Source organism: Dromaius novaehollandiae, chromosome 14 (assembly GCF_036370855.1).
Source record: "Dromaius novaehollandiae isolate bDroNov1 chromosome 14, bDroNov1.hap1, whole genome shotgun sequence".
Taxonomy (NCBI): domain Eukaryota; kingdom Metazoa; phylum Chordata; class Aves; order Casuariiformes; family Dromaiidae; genus Dromaius; species Dromaius novaehollandiae.
In genome coordinates this window covers 951,315-966,605 of record NC_088111.1, presented here as the reverse complement: position 1 = coordinate 966,605, position 15,291 = coordinate 951,315, and the positions used below count along the sequence as shown (strand labels likewise).

Below are 15,291 nucleotides of genomic sequence, written 5' to 3'. Positions count from 1 at the left end.
AGCGCCGGCGAAGTGGAAGTGACGTGTCGGAAGCCGGGTGTGGCGGCGCGGAAGTGGTGGAGCTATGGAGCTGAGTGAGATGCTGTACAACAAGTCCGAGTACATCGAGACGGTGCGGCCGCGCCGGGCCAGGCGGGGGGCGGCGCCGGGGCCGGGGGCGCGCGGGGGGAGCCGGGGGCCGCGAGCGGGCCGCGCTGACCCTCCCCTTGTCCCCGCAGGCGTCCGGCAACAAGGTGAGCCGTCAGTCGGTGCTGTGCGGCAGCCAGAACATCGTCCTCAACGGCAAGGTAATGTGATTCCACTGAGGTAGTCCGGCCTCTGCGTGAGTCCTCACAACAGCCAGTAACGCGGACGGAGATCAGAGCTCGCGTATCTCTTTCTTTCTCTTGCTGTCCAGACAATAGTTATGAACGACTGCATCATTCGGGGTGACCTGGCAAACGTAAGGGTCGGACGCCACTGCGTGGTGAAAAGCCGTAGTGTCATCAGACCACCCTTCAAGAAGTTCAGTAAAGGGTAAGAATTCCCCTCCTTCAGGAAGGGAACTGAATTTAAAATCCATATGCTTAAAAATACTCGGTTGGGTAAGATCTGTATTTGAGGGCTGCATTCCTTTTGCAACAATTTTACATAAATATGTTCCTCTAAACCTGCTTTTTCTTCAAATTTTCGGCTTTGCTTTGAGAGTTGCTGTGCCTTGCAAACTGTAATATGTAAGGACTGGGATATATTAAAATAGAGAAGCGAAGAATGTGTTTCATTTGTCCTTCATTTATTTGCAAATTTTAGAGCTAAGCATGTTTTACTGACATGACATATTCCTGTTGTTTCTTTTGGTCATCTTTTAGAAATACCTGAGAAAAGACCAGCTGCTGTTCAAATCTTCCTTAGTATCAAACTTGCTTCTGGCAATATAATTGGAAATGGGAGACTTCATGGTCTGATTTTTAGGTCTAATAGCATTGTGGATTAATCTGTATATTGTGTCACCTGAACAAATAACTCTCTCTCCTGTCACAGGGTCGCTTTCTTTCCTCTCCACATTGGTGATCATGTCTTCATAGAAGAGGACTGTGTTGTCAATGCAGCCCAGATTGGCTCCTATGTCCACATAGGCAAGAACTGTGTCATTGTGAGTGCTCTTTCTCAGTCTTTGCTTTAAACTTTCAAGTACTATTGAGGCTGTAGTAACAATGGAAAGGTACCCATTGTTTGTAGCAAGCATGCTGTTCCCTTCTTCCTTTTCCTTCTCCACAGAAAGTGGTGCTTTAAATTTTGTCATTCTGCAGATAGCAAGTACAGGTGACCACTGTTTGGATAACCAGTTCCAGCAATATTGTCTCTATGGCAAATGGGACTCGGCTGGGAACCTTCTAGCACTGGCTTATGAGAAACAGGCAATTGCATTGTGAGATTCGCTTAGTTCCTCTCTGCCTGTAATGAATGAGAAGTGATGACTCTCATTAAATGGCTTTCTGTATTAGTTAACAAATTCTGTCTGCTCAAGCCTCGCTTTATGCAGCATTAATGTGCAGGTTGGTGTTTTACTGAAACAGATAACTACAGGGCATGCAGTTGCTAATCATCTCAGACAAGCTGCTAACTGTCCTGTGTTTTGTTAAATACTGCAGCAATTTGGAACTAATCACTGTAGCCTATGTGAAAGACATGCTTGTTCTCTTTTCAGGAGCTGCATTCACACAATCTGGACATGTAGTGGTTCCTTTTCTTTGGTACTTGTTCTTGCATAGCTTAAAAGTCAGATGAAGCCCAAAGACGATCAGTAATCAGCATGTTAGGAACTGTTGATATCTGTGTATCCAGGGAAGAGAGCCTTTCCCTGAAGCACAAGTGGATTTGTGGATCTACGCAAATGATGCAGAACAGTTGAAGTTACTGTCTGCTCAGCTAAAGACCTTGCTATGTTACTGCGTGACTAGGGTTATTGCTTCCAACTTGCACAGACATGTTAATATGTAACTTCATGTATATGTGTTACTCAGGAGCAAGTAGACTTTTTTTCCTTAGAAAAAATTTAATTTGGCCTCTTAAATGCTATTGGGAACAGCATTCAGTCAGGGTAAAGATATATTCCCATGTTTCCCTTATTATACAGAATGAGTTTTGAGGAGTTAAACTTGTTGATCTTCAACTTATCAGGAATGAGTAAAAGAATTGTGAGTATAAGCTTTACCTGGTCTCTGTTTTAGGGTCGTAGATGTGTTCTGAAAGACTGCTGCAAAATCTTAGACAATACGGTATTACCTCCTGAAACGGTCGTCCCACCTTTCACAGTATTCTCGGGCTGCCCAGGTAAGCTCCCTCTAATTGTACTTGTATATAAGTGTGGATAACTTGGATATTCTTATTTTAAAAGCAAGTTGCTGTGACAAAGGCTCCTGTTTGCATGGGGCCTAGAAATAAAGGCATAGGAAACTTGGTAAAATGAAAAGTAACATTTTTAGCTCGTGAAACTCAATGCTTTCGGATGCGTCAGGTAGATGGTGTACATTTACTCATAATAACATGGCTGGGATGGCAATGCATATGCCAGCTGTGGCCATCCTTTTTAGTAAGCAACACAGCCTTTCAGGCATCTAGAATTCAGCAGGTGGTTAGGCTCTGGCAGAGGGAACCCTTCCTTTCAGAGGTTTCTGGTTTTGTAGGTGTTCCCTTAAGTTCAGCTGTAGGAATTCTACATTATTTATGTATTAATAGAGAGGGAGGTACACTGAATTGAGATATATGAATGTTTAGTTCCTGCCTGTCAACCTGGCTGCACTGGAGGACTCATTGTACAAACTGTGCAGTCTGTTGTTCATCTTCAGACACTGTTTTATGGGGAAGGGCGGAAGCTGTTAGAGGACCTAGCTGAGGCAGGCTGTCTGACTTCCAGGCCAGAGGGTAGATGGGAGCGACCCCATTATATTGAGAGAAGAGCCCTCAGCTCTGCTATTAGTATTTACTTACAATTCAATCATAAAATGTAGGAACTGCTTTGAATGTTGAATATAAACTCATTTTTGCTTCCTCCTTCAAGAATGCTGATGGTCATGCTATTGTTCCTCTTCCAGGACTCTTCTCGGGGGAACTCCCGGAATGTACCCAGGAACTCATGATTGATGTTACAAAGAGCTATTACCAGAAGTTCTTGCCGCTCACTCAGGTTTAGTAGCCTATTTACCATCTTTCAGAGCAATTAAGAGACATGGGAGTACTTTGGGAGGGGGAGAGGAATATTGGTTGGAAAATCCAGGGCGTGGTCCTCTGCTGTTACTGCACACTTCTGCGGGTGTTCCTCAGCACTAACGGTCTGGCCAAGCAGTCCCTTGTGAAAGCTGCTGTGTCATGTTGTTTAAACTTTGTACGGTCATTCAATTGTACTTCATTCCATGTCGTCTGAATTGTGCCATTAAATGTTCTGGAGCTAGGAAAGCTGATACAATTCCCTTTAGGGCAACCTCTGTTGCAGTTGAGCAACAAGGCAGAATCGACAGCTCATACTCTGCAGCCAAAGCCTGTCTTTCACATCATTTCTGTTCCTAACCCAACGCAAGTGGGTTTACATCTGCTAGAAGCAACCTTCATCCTCGAACAGAAGTGTTACGTGGCTGACATGCTTGTTTGGGGCAGTTACTTACTGAGGTTCATTAGAACCAATGCTTTCCTTGAGAAAAATGTGTTGATCTATGGGCCTGTGTGTTGAGGTGGATGGCCTCTTCCTTTTTTCCCTGCAGACCGAGATTCTCCCCTATAGGAACAGTATCTTTTATCATCCTGTGATTGGTTTTAGCACTTTTGGCTGACAGATTGAAACCTTTCTTACTCTGACTTGCCTGGTAGGACACTTTAGCTTTTAGCTCTTGAAGTAGACACCAGTTATGTGCTTTCACCCATCATGCAGGGTTAGAGTTCTCATGTCTGATGCATGTTCTTTTTCTTGAACATCACAGACTTCAAAGGGCTTTGGAAAGAGGATTACCATTTCACTCTCAAAATTCAGTGCAGCGGAAGGTGGGGAATTAAAAGCAGATAATGGAGGTGGGTGGGAGAATGCTGCAATTGTCCCCATTTGTTGCCCGCTGTGTATATTTGCAGAAAGCTCTTCAGTGCTTTTTTGCATCATAAAACTTAAGATGGGGATTCAGACTTCTTGGAAAGAGTGAATGTTTCATTTTGCACATGTAATACAGTTGCAATTATTCTTGTTGGGAGCAGCTGTGTGCAAGTTGGACACAGCTGATACTTTATGTACTCAACTCAGTACCAGACAACTGGCCAAAAATGAATCTGCCTGCTCTGGTTTTGTTGTATTAAAGCTTAGCATCAGCCCTTTGTAGCTCTTAAAACTGGGGCTCCTCCATGTTGTAGTGTACCAGCTGGGGGCCAGAATGCACATTAGGTAGTAGGTGTGTGACTGTGAGACCAGCAGCCCTGGTGCATTCAAGCGGTTCTGTATAATGTAGAGTACTGATATACATTAATTAGCAAACAGCTATAAGAACACTAAAGTGTGTAGTAACTACTGTTAATCAAATGTAAAACCAGTGTCTGGTTTGTTTGTATTTTTACTGTACATAAATTAAAAGCCTCTTAAGTTATTCAAGTGACTCAAGGTTGTGACTTTTCAAATCAAACTGTTGAAAGTCAAGTGAGGTTTCTGTTGTGCTTGTGCACGTGTACCACAGTCTCCTGTTCTGTGAATATTACAGGCATGTAGTGTCAGTGCATTAAAAAGTGAAGTGCAGTGTGAAACAGCTGCTACTTTTCTACTTCTGAGCTGATGACTTTAACCAACAAATGAAGTGATTCCAGCATGGCTGTTCTGCAGAGGCTCTGAAATACAGAATTTCTTTACTTTTATTCTTGATACTGAAGTGAGAATTCTAAAGCCACCAGGGTGACTGTAAAATCCTCTCTCTTCAGCACTGAAACTTTAAGCGTGCCTATTCTGTACAGCAGCAGCTCCAATGATGTTGCTTCAAGCACTTGGATGGCCTGCTTTTTGGATCTAGCAGTCTCGGATGATATAGCTCCTCTCCTTTTGCATCTGTGCCAAAAAAGCAGGGGCTGGAGCCAGCTTCTCATGGCAACAAACACAGTTGCAACAAGATGTGATTTTTGTGTTGAGGCTGTAACAATTAGGTGATACTGGTCCATTCCATTGGAGAACTCAATAGTGGGGTCATGTCTGTTTCAACAGAGGTAAAACGTTTTGCTAGAAGCCCAGATTCGGTAGGACTGTGGTATCACCTAGTCCCATCCAGGCTAGAAATAGCTGTTTAATGGCAGACGTATTTATGAAGCCCTCCTGAAGTGGGAGTGGAGACAAACGCCGAAAGGAACTGTGTTCTTTCTGTGATCTTGTGGGGGCTCAGGGGGTGATTTCTGTGTGAAAGGGCCAAGCTTGCTACTTTTTATACCTGGGTGAAAAGCGTGAAGCTGTAAGTGTTCCTGACATTTGTACTACAGGCAGCTTCCTAATTGACTTCAACTACTAATATGATTAGCTCCTCCTGTCCAAAAAGCTGACTGGCCCTTGCAGAAGCAGTTTGCTGTGAGGGGCAAAAGGAGGCTGCCTCCATCACCAGACCTCACAGGCTTTGGGATTCTTGCAACATTTTGTGCATGTCAGATGTTTAGGTGTTTATGCTGCCACTCATCAGTACTACTTTGCACTGTTAACTTGCTCTCAGCTGTCACTCGAAGTGTGTGAAGTAGCACTGTATTTGGCCAGGAAGGGCTTATATGTGCTGTGTTGCCATGGTGTCACTTCAAAGTTTCAACACCACATGGTACATTTCACCGGGATCGCTTGATTAACGACCACAGTTGGGCAGCATGGAGCTAGGCTGCTGGAGTGGGGGAGGAGGGTGGGCTGTTAAGCTGAGGGATAAGAGTTTGAGAATGGAAATGGGACTGCAGCTGGAAAAGTCTCAGGAGTGATGTACTTCCACCATCACTTGAACAGCACAGCTGTAGTGTATTGAGGGATATATAACTGTATAGCCACTTACACGTTTCTCAGCCTTGTCTTCCTTCTAGCAGGCTGATTAAAACCTGTTTTATTGTCTCTGTTAAGGTGGCCTCTGCCAGGGTCTAAAAACAAGTCACCACTGAAGATGTCAAATACTCAGCAATGTTAACATTCCTTAGATTTGGTCACTTTGCCCTCCTGTTCTCTGAAGCATCTCTCTGACCTGGGCTCATCTCTACACCTCTGCCAGCTCTCTGGAATGATGGAGTGTCAGTAGGTTGCAGCATGCTTCTACAGCCCCTGGGAACTGTAGTTTTCTGATGTCAACATTCAGTTTAGTGAAGTGCAATGAAACATGACATCCAAGAGAGTGCTTTGCTGCACAGCCAGAGAGGAGCTGTAGGCGCGTGGGGAAGCGTGATGCTCAAAGGGATGGGGAGGGAAACGTGAATCCCTTCTTTCAAGACTCTCTTAGGAAAAAGTGATCACTTCAAACAGTAAATCACTGTGTTGCTTCATCAATCCTATGTACTTCACTTTGCTCTGACCAAGACTGGAGGCGCATGCTACTTGTGTAGGGCATTTAAAGTCCTCAGGAATGTAAAATGGGGGCTTCAGAATGCTTTTCTCTTTTACTCTGGGCCCACTGTCATCTGCTAGGGGTTGTAGTACCTGCCTGCTACTGGAGTCAGGAGTGACTGTACTGGCTGTAACTAGCTGAGTGGGACCAGGCAGTGCAGCAAACACGATCTGTTTGGAATTTGGCTGGAATGTGCCCTGACCCCAGTCACCCTCCCCACTGCTGCACAGCATTGCTCCCAAAGCCAGACTTCTGCCGACCTGTGGGACCACAAAAGCACCTGTGAGCCAGACCTTCCCATTGCGTAGCTACACTTACGTGATGCTTTGAGCCAGTGCTGAGGGGGGAGATCCAGCCGCTCCTTTCCCGATCCTCATCCTAGCTTCAGCGTACAACCGTGCGTGCCTGGAGGGAGAGAGCAGGCTTATGGCCCAAGGTGCTAGGGCTGACCCGTTTCTGTGCCGTTCTTGGTTGTTCATTGGTGTTTCATTCTGAGCCATCAGGCAGCAAGATCAGATTAAGGGTTTAGTACCTATGCTAAAGTTACTTTTCTTAACAGATGGTGTTCTTAGATTACAGGAACAAGCTCTCCAAGCCCTAGTACATATGTGGTCCCTTGCTGCCATTTTCTTTCCTAACTAGTATCCCACATGGTCACTGGGATGAGGAAGGTGAAAAAGTCATTAACAAGGTCAGGCACAATTACTCAGCTGGCAAAATCTCACCCCCAGGTGACAGAGAGGGAAAGGAGAGGCACCACAAGAGAAGCTGAAAATGACAGCAGGACTATGTGGGACTACAGACTAAAAATCAGCAAAATGACCAGATTCTTGGGGGAATGTGGACGTATATAAACAAGCAATGTCTTACCTTGGAGCAGTCACAAAAATGTGCAGGGAACTGAACTGTCTAGTTGCCATTTCTCTTTCACAGAAAAAACTTATCGAGTACAAACTATAACATGAATTTCCCTTCACAAAATACTTAAACTAAGTCTGCTGGAAGGACTTGACTGAAAAGCTGCTTACAACCCACAGCGGGGGGGGAAAAGGACTCAAGCTAAAATCACCTTTGGCTGTTTCTCATAAAAGTAATCCCCTCCAAATGCACTTAACAAAAGCCACTTGTATTCCTTACTGGGAAGACAGCTCTGCAACTAGTACCATCTCTGTATTTGTCTCCAGAAATTCTCTTTGACTTCCCAAATCCACAAATCATGGTATTGATTCAAACAGCTATAGATGTGCATAACACAGCCTTGAGGAATTCTGAGTATTTCAATATTGTCCAGCACTGCCCCAGTCTTTGTGAGCTGGTTCTCAGCTATATCTCATCACCCCAGAACCTGCATGCTTGTACTTGTGCCTGTGTGCTTACCTGAGCCCTTTTTGTACCCACAAATAAACGGGTAAAAAAGAACCGCTGGCGGGTTGGCTGCAGCGTCGTATCAATGCTGTTGGGGCTGTGCTGCCAAGAGGGTTTCCCGTGTGCTCACACTGGTAGGAGCTTTTATCAGACGAGCGATCAACATCTGCGTGGCAGTATTAAGCACTGCAGAAAATAAATGAGATTTCCACTGTCGTGGGAGACATTTAGACAACGGAAAGCTTCCATCTGTAACTTGGAGATTGTTTCAGCCTCGGCTGAGGTGGAGGGCAAGTGCCCTAAGTCTTCAGCTAAAAGCCGGGGGTACCTGGCCTCGTTTGCATCCCCTCCCTTGGCCTCTCCTCCTTGCTGTGGCAGTGGAGCCTCCAGCCCTCCCAGCAGCTCCCTGCCGAGGTGATCCTGGAGGTGCAGCTAGGAGGGAGCGCTCGTCCTCCCGCTCGGAGAAGCCCGTGGTGGCACGGAGCCTCGGTGGACGGCCCTCCGTCTTAAGCCACAGCCCTGAATTTTGTCCGTGCAACAGCGGTGCCAGCCAAAGGCACGCCGCAGCCCGGCTCTGGGCCGGCCCGTCTCCGGGTGGTGCCGGATGCTCCGTGCGCTCTCGGGTGGACGGGGAGGCCGTGGGGCCGCGTCCCCCACTCCGCTCTCAGCGCTGGCCTCGCGTCGCGGCTGCCTGCCGGTGTGGGGTGCCTGAGTCCCGGGGGGACGCGGGCCCTCGGGAGCGCCTGGACGGGGCAGCGCCGAGCGCACGGTGTGGCCGGAGCCCGACGGCCCCCCAGCCGGTCCTGCCGCGGTCACGCGTGGGGCCTGCTGCGCCCCGCCCGGCCGCGAGGCGTCGCTCGCGCCCCCGCGCCGCGCCTGTCTCTTTAAACGCGGCGGGGCGGGGCGCGCTCCCATGGTGCGCCGCGGCGGGCGCTTGGATTTTAAATCCTCTCGACCAATGGGGAGCGCCCTGGCGCGCGTAACGCTCCGGCTCCGCGTTTGAAATTGTTACAGTGCTGCCGCGGCGGCCACAGCGCTCTGCGCCCGCCCGCACCACGCCGCACCGCATCGTGCCGACCCGCCCGCCCGCGCCGCACCGGGGGCGCTGCTCTGCGCCCGCCCGCACCGACTCGGCCCGCCCGCGCCGCGCCCGGCGGCCCCGCACCTCACCTCACCTCACCGCGCCGCGGGTCCTCGCCGCCCGCTCCGCCGCGCCCGTCGCCCCCTCGCAGCGAGGCGCCGCCCGAGGGACCCCGCGGAGCCGCGATGAGCGCGGCGGGCGGGAAGGCGGCGCGGCCGCCGGGCGCGGCGGAGCCGGGGCGGGCGGGCGGCGCGGCGGCGGCGGGCGGCAAGGAGGTGCCGAAGGTGCTGGTGGACCCGCGGACGCGGCGCAGCTACGTGCGCGGGCGGTTCCTGGGCAAGGGCGGCTTCGCGCGGTGCTACGAGCTGGCCGAGGCCGAGAGCCGCGAGGTGTTCGCCGGCAAGGTGGTGCCCAAGTCGCTGCTGGTGAAGCCGCACCAGAAGGAGAAGATGTCCATGGAGATCGCCATCCACCGCAGCCTGGCGCACCGCCACGTCGTCGGCTTCCAGGGCTTCTTCGAGGACGCCGACTTCGTCTACGTGGTGCTGGAGCTCTGCCGCCGCCGGGTGAGGCCCGGGGGGCCGGGGCCTCTGTGGGGTGGGGATCCAGCCCTGGGGCTGGGCAGGGGAGCTGGGGGGAAGCCGGGGCTGGGTAGGGGATCTGGGGGGCTCCATGGGGTGGGAATCCAGCCCTGGGGCTGGGCAGGACAGCTGGGGGGTCTGCAGGGGATCGGGCTCAGGGCTAGGCCAGGGCATCCAGGGGAGTTCCGTGGGGGGAGATCCAGCCCTGGCCTTGGGCAGGGGATCTGGGGGGCCTGCAGGGGATTGGGCTCAGGGCCAGCAGGGGGATCTGGAGGGCTCCATGGGTGGGGATCCGGCCCTGGGGGACTCCAGGGGATCAGGGCAGCCCGGAGGTGCTGCATGCCCGGGGCTGACGGCCTCCCGCAGTCGCTGCTGGAGCTGCACAAGCGGCGGAAGGCGCTGAGCGAGCCCGAGGTGCGCTACTACCTGCGCCAGACCATCCTGGGCTGCCAGTACCTCCACAGCCACCGCGTCATCCACCGCGACCTCAAGCTGGGCAACCTCTTCCTCAGCGACGAGATGGAGGTGAAGATCGGTAAGTGCCTGCGATGTGGTGCCCCCCACCCACGGCAGGGACCCCGAGCTTGGGGTTGGTGGCGTGGGGAGCTCTGGCTTATGCTCTCGTCTTCCCCATCTCTCAAAGGTGACTTTGGCCTGGCCACCAAAGTGGAGTATGACGGCGAGCGTAAGAAGACCCTGTGTGGGACCCCAAACTACATTGCCCCAGAGGTGCTGGGCAAGAAGGGGCACAGCTTTGAGGTGGACATCTGGTCCATTGGCTGCATCATGTGAGTCAAAACCCCTCCCATGTGAGGCTGGGCTGTCCTGTGCTCTGGGTTTCCTTGGGGTTTTGGCATAAGTTGAAGCCTTAAGCATGCTGTCTCCAGAGCACCTGCCTGGCTGAGCATGGCTGCTAACCAGCACGTGACCTCCCCAGCGCTCTGCGTGTGTAGGTATATGTGTCTTTGCAGGCTAATCTGCTCACGTGGGGGCTGTCTTGAGGCATTTTTTGCAAAAGCCCTCATTTCCTCACCAGAACTTTCTCCAGGGGATACTAGATCCCAGCTTCCCCTCTCAGGGAGAAGGAATGAGGAATAGTACCTGTAACTGCCTGTGGTACTGCCCTCCCTGGCAGAGGGAACACGCTTGGCACTGGGAAGTCACAGGAGGCCCTTCAGGATGGGGCTGCTTCTGGACCAGGAGTGTTGTAGTCCCCTTGCAGGCTGCCTCATACAAAACTGACACACGTCTATGTCCCTCAACACACAGGTACACTCTGCTGGTAGGGAAACCGCCTTTTGAAACCTCTTGTCTGAAGGAAACTTACATCCGAATTAAGAAGAATGAATATACCATCCCCAAGGTATGGCACTTCCTGTGGGCGAACTCGTTAACCTCGCAGCAGCTTTTGGTTGCCTTCTGCACCATTCTGCTTCTGACACTTAATGAGTGAGCTCTTGCATAATGGTGAAACAGCTCTCCTTGCCAAGTGCTAGGAAGGGGATGTTTCAGTCTGTGGTGGAATGGACCTGTGGGGTCAGCTCCCTACCGAGGGGCCAGCAGCTCCCTCTTGACGTACCAGAAATCTGAGCTGGGCAGCTGGCGTGTGAAGAAGGCTGTGGGGTAAATTGACTTGCTCAAGTCCAGCAACAGATGAGGTCTGGATCAGGTCCCCTGCACATCCCACTGCTGGTTCAGTCTTGCTAGAGTCAGTTGACTTAAAGTTCTGAATGCTGCTGGGAGATTGCACAGGTGCTGTCAGGCTGTTCTGTTTCCCCAGACCAGTGTCCTGTATGCCTGCTGCAGCACAGGAGCTCTGCTCTGAGCAGAGCCGCCTGTGCGTTGCACGTCCTGTGCACATCAATCCTTGTGCACACTTGTCCCTGACCTTTCTTGTTTGTGAACTCCGCCTGTTTCCTCACAGCACATCAACCCCGTAGCTGCTAACCTCATCCAGAAGATGCTGAGGTCTGACCCTGCCACGCGCCCAACTATCGATGAGTTGCTGAATGACGAGTTCTTCACGTCAGGATACATCCCCAACCGTTTGCCCACCAGCTGTCTCACAGTCGCACCTAGGTTTTCAATAGCTCCCAGCGGGCTTGAACTGAATGGGCGAAAGCCGCTAACCGCACTCAACAAAGGTGAGCGCAAGTGCCTGAGAGCCAAGGGCTGTGGACCGCAGGGCTGGATGAAAACCTGCCTGGTCTCCAGCAACATCCAGGCTGTTGGTGAGGAATGTGGTGACTCTTCCTGACTTGTATGAAAACCTGGAGCACTTTGTGGATGGGAGGTCTCTTCCCTCTTTCCCACTTTGGCTCAGGGTTGTGTCAGCACTAGCTTTAGCTATATGGTGTGTATATATTTTTCTTACAGCTAGGATAGAATGTGAATCTGGTGCCGTTAGAAGCCTACTTCCTGGTAATGCCTCCTCTCTTTTCTTTCCTGGCCCAGGACCAGACAGCCCTGCACTAGAGAGCTTGCCTGAAAAAGATGATGTAGCTGGGCTGCGGGAGCTGGGAGATGCTGTTGACTGTCACTTAGCGGACATGTTACAGCAGCTGACTGCAGTCAATTCAGCCAAGCCATCTGAGAGAGTGGTCGTGAGACAAGGTGAGCCTGGGGACAATACCATGTGCACTGGCCTTTGGTAACTTGCTTTTCTGTCATTCTGCTGCTTTTTGAAGTGAGGGGCTAACTGATCTCCTTGGCTTCAAACTGGAAGGCAGAGAAGCAATGTAGTAGCTACTTGTCTTCATTTTGGCCTTGTTTGCTATGGTGCACAGGATGCCTTAAATGTCTTCTAATAAACTGTTCTTCTCTTGACAGAAGAGGCTGAAGATCCAGCCTGCATTCCTATCTTCTGGGTTAGCAAATGGGTGGACTACTCAGATAAATATGGTCTAGGTGAGTAATATAGGGGCAGCACTTCAGCCTCTTCTAGCTTCTGAAGAAGCTGAGGGAAGCTGTGATTCAGGCATTGCACGTGTCTGATTCTTTAATCTGGCAGTCCAACATGTAGGTGTCTAAAACCACCACCAAGAACATTAAATACACAGTGAATCCAGAGTGGTGGTCACTGAACATCAGCCCATGCCACTATGGGCAGAAAGCAGACCTGCTGCATGGGATGTGGCCTTGCTCTGCAGTGAGCAAATGATACCCAGTGCTGTAGTTACTAAAGCTTTCTTCTGTGGCATGTGACGTGACGGGGAAGGATGTCAAATCCAGAGGAGAGGTGCCACCCAGACCTCTGCAAAGAGGAGGAGTGCTAGACTTGGGGTGGCTGTCAGCAGTCCCCTACGTGACACAATCCTGCCTTGTATTTTGCACAACCAGCAGTGCTGTGTATTTGAAGGTCTGATAGGCTCCCTTTTGAACTAGGTTATCAGCTGTGCGACAACAGTGTTGGAGTTCTCTTCAATGACTCCACTCGTCTTATTATGTACAATGACGGGGACAGCTTGCAGTACATCGAGCAAAACAGCACGGAGTCCTACTTCACTGTGAGATCCTACCCCTCTGCCTTGAACAAGAAGGTCAGTTCTGGGGACAGGGGCTGCTGCTGGTGGGTGGGCATTCCTCCTGTTGAGGCCTCTGACAGCCTCTGTGGGTGGATTCCAGGGAGAAGATCATCTCTGGGGGCCACTTTCATCCTGCAGGCTTCCTCTTAGCGGGTAAAACATGGCCCAAAGGAGAGAGACTAGCAGCTCTCTCTGTTTCTAGCTGCTAGCTGAGGCTTGCTTATGAGTAGCTTCAAAGGAATATGCGCTCACAAAGCCTGCACATACCAGGGTGTTAAGCAAAGTGAGCCTCAAGCATCACCAAACAGGTTAACTTTGCTGTCTGAATACGTGAACTCATACAAGTTCTTATGGTGACCCCTCAAGTCCTGAAAGACAGAAGGAGGCTCTGGGACTGCAAAAGTAGCCTCTGCCCTCCCCATGCAGCATGGGTCATCTCCAGCCTGTGTGGATAACAGCCTTTCCTCTCTGCAGATAACACTATTAAAATACTTTCGGAACTACATGAGCGAGCACCTGTTGAAGGCAGGTGCTAACATCACGCCTCGGGAAGGAGATGAGCTGGCTCGTTTACCCTACCTCTGCACATGGTTCCGGACCCGCAGCGCTATTATCCTGCACCTCAGCAATGGCACTGTGCAGATCAACTTCTTCCAGGTGAGGATGCTACTTCCTGGTTTTCCCAGGGCTGCAGCTCCAGCTGCCCTAACAGCTTTGCTCCAGACAGTGTTATATGCAAACAGCCTCCTTAGCAGGAGGGTGTAACCCACGCCGAAACTTTGCCCAGTGAGCCTCGACTGGAAGGCTCCTTACTCTACTTGCCGCTACCATAAGCCATCCAGACCCCTTAGCATGCTAAGGGCCTATCTCCTAGAGCAGGAGTAAGACTGCTGCATGGTCCTGAGTGCCGTGGCTCTTGGGCTGGCTGGCTGGATAAACTTGTTTCCTTTTGCTGCTATCTATGAAGGAATGTTCTTCTACCCCAGCTTGGCTGTGGTGAGGTGTCTGTCACATGTTTCTGGGTGCTGCTGGGATGCCCCAGCTGCTGAGGTGGTTTGTCTTCAGGGAAACCCAGCGCTTGCAGTGTGCTCAGGGTGACCTCTGTTCTCTCCCTGTAGGACCACACCAAAGTCATCTTGTGCCCTCTCATGGCTGCTGTCACATACATAGATGAGAAACGGGACTTCCGCACGTACAAGCTGAGCCTCATCGAGGAACACGGATGCTGCAAGGAGCTGGCCAGTCGGCTCCGCTACGCTCGCACCATGGTAGAGAAGCTCCTCAGCTCAAAGTCTGGCTCAGCCCGCATGAAACCCTCTGTTTAGGCCTTGGTCTTGATGGACTTGACATCTGTGCCAAACTGTTCCAGCTGTGGATGGGGGAGTCTAGTAGCATCCCTGTTTGCACTGTAGCCTCTCATCACCCAGCTGGGCTCCCACTCCTGGGTACGGTCTAGTTGCCACAAGAGAGCCTCTGATGCTGTGGGAATGGCGCTGTGTTTACTGACTGGTGCCCAAGGGGGTTTCTTGCTCCCTACTCCCCATAGAAAGTTTATTTTTTATTGTGTCTAGTCTTTTTTTCTAACTTCCCAAAACAAAAAGCCTGACTCAAAACAAACCTTGTGTTTGAAGTTTCTGGGCATGAGACCAGAGTGTGGAGGGCAGAGCTATCATGTAAGTTATTTGTACATGTTTGTGCCTTATGCTCTGGGCTTTGTTTCCTCTTGTAGCAGTTCAGCTAAGATATTTAACATGCCCAGGTTGAGACTGAGCAATCAGCCTTTTTAATACTGAAATTAATCTATGCGAAACCTAAACTTTTGTATATTGCATAACTTGATTAAAGATTGTTTGCTGCAGTGTCCAGCCTGTCTTGGTTCTTTGGCCTGTTGTAAGGACTGACTTAGGCAGCTGAGGGAGGCAGCAGCATGATGCCTCTACTTTCCCCCTCCTTCCTGAGCAAGAGTTCAGTTGTAGAAGTTCTCAGCTCCACAAGCTGTTGTGGGACCTGTGCTGCCTGCTTCACTGCCCCTACCAGCAGCCCTAGGTGAGCCTGGCTGAGCTCTGGATTTACTGCTTGGCTCCGCCTCTAACACTGAGCAATAGGAAAACAACAGCAGATTTTAATAGGAAAGGGGGGTTTTAAAGTTTGAGATGGTTGTTTGAGCAGCAGTCTGTGCCTTG

General features: G+C 50.7%; 2 protein-coding genes across 2 annotated transcripts; both read left to right on the top strand.

Moving 5' to 3' along the window:
• Positions 1–6: 6 nt before the first annotated feature.
• On the top strand, positions 7–7,976 carry DCTN5 (dynactin subunit 5). Its single transcript, XM_064519996.1, has 7 exons — positions 7–112; positions 219–287; positions 398–516; positions 1,021–1,132; positions 2,211–2,313; positions 3,075–3,166; positions 6,083–7,976. Exons 1-7 carry the CDS (start codon positions 65–67, stop codon positions 6,101–6,103), a joined length of 564 nt encoding a protein of 187 aa, XP_064376066.1. The 5' UTR covers positions 7–64; the 3' UTR covers positions 6,104–7,976.
• An 899-nt stretch (positions 7,977–8,875) lies between these two features.
• PLK1 (polo like kinase 1) lies at positions 8,876–14,973 on the top strand. The gene is made up of 10 exons (XM_026103995.2): positions 8,876–9,569; positions 9,951–10,119; positions 10,228–10,372; positions 10,854–10,947; positions 11,509–11,728; positions 12,039–12,197; positions 12,414–12,491; positions 12,969–13,123; positions 13,583–13,765; positions 14,227–14,973. Exons 1-10 carry the CDS (start codon positions 9,189–9,191, stop codon positions 14,431–14,433), a joined length of 1,791 nt encoding a protein of 596 aa, XP_025959780.2. The 5' UTR covers positions 8,876–9,188; the 3' UTR covers positions 14,434–14,973.
• The last annotated feature ends 318 nt before the right edge of the window (positions 14,974–15,291 follow it).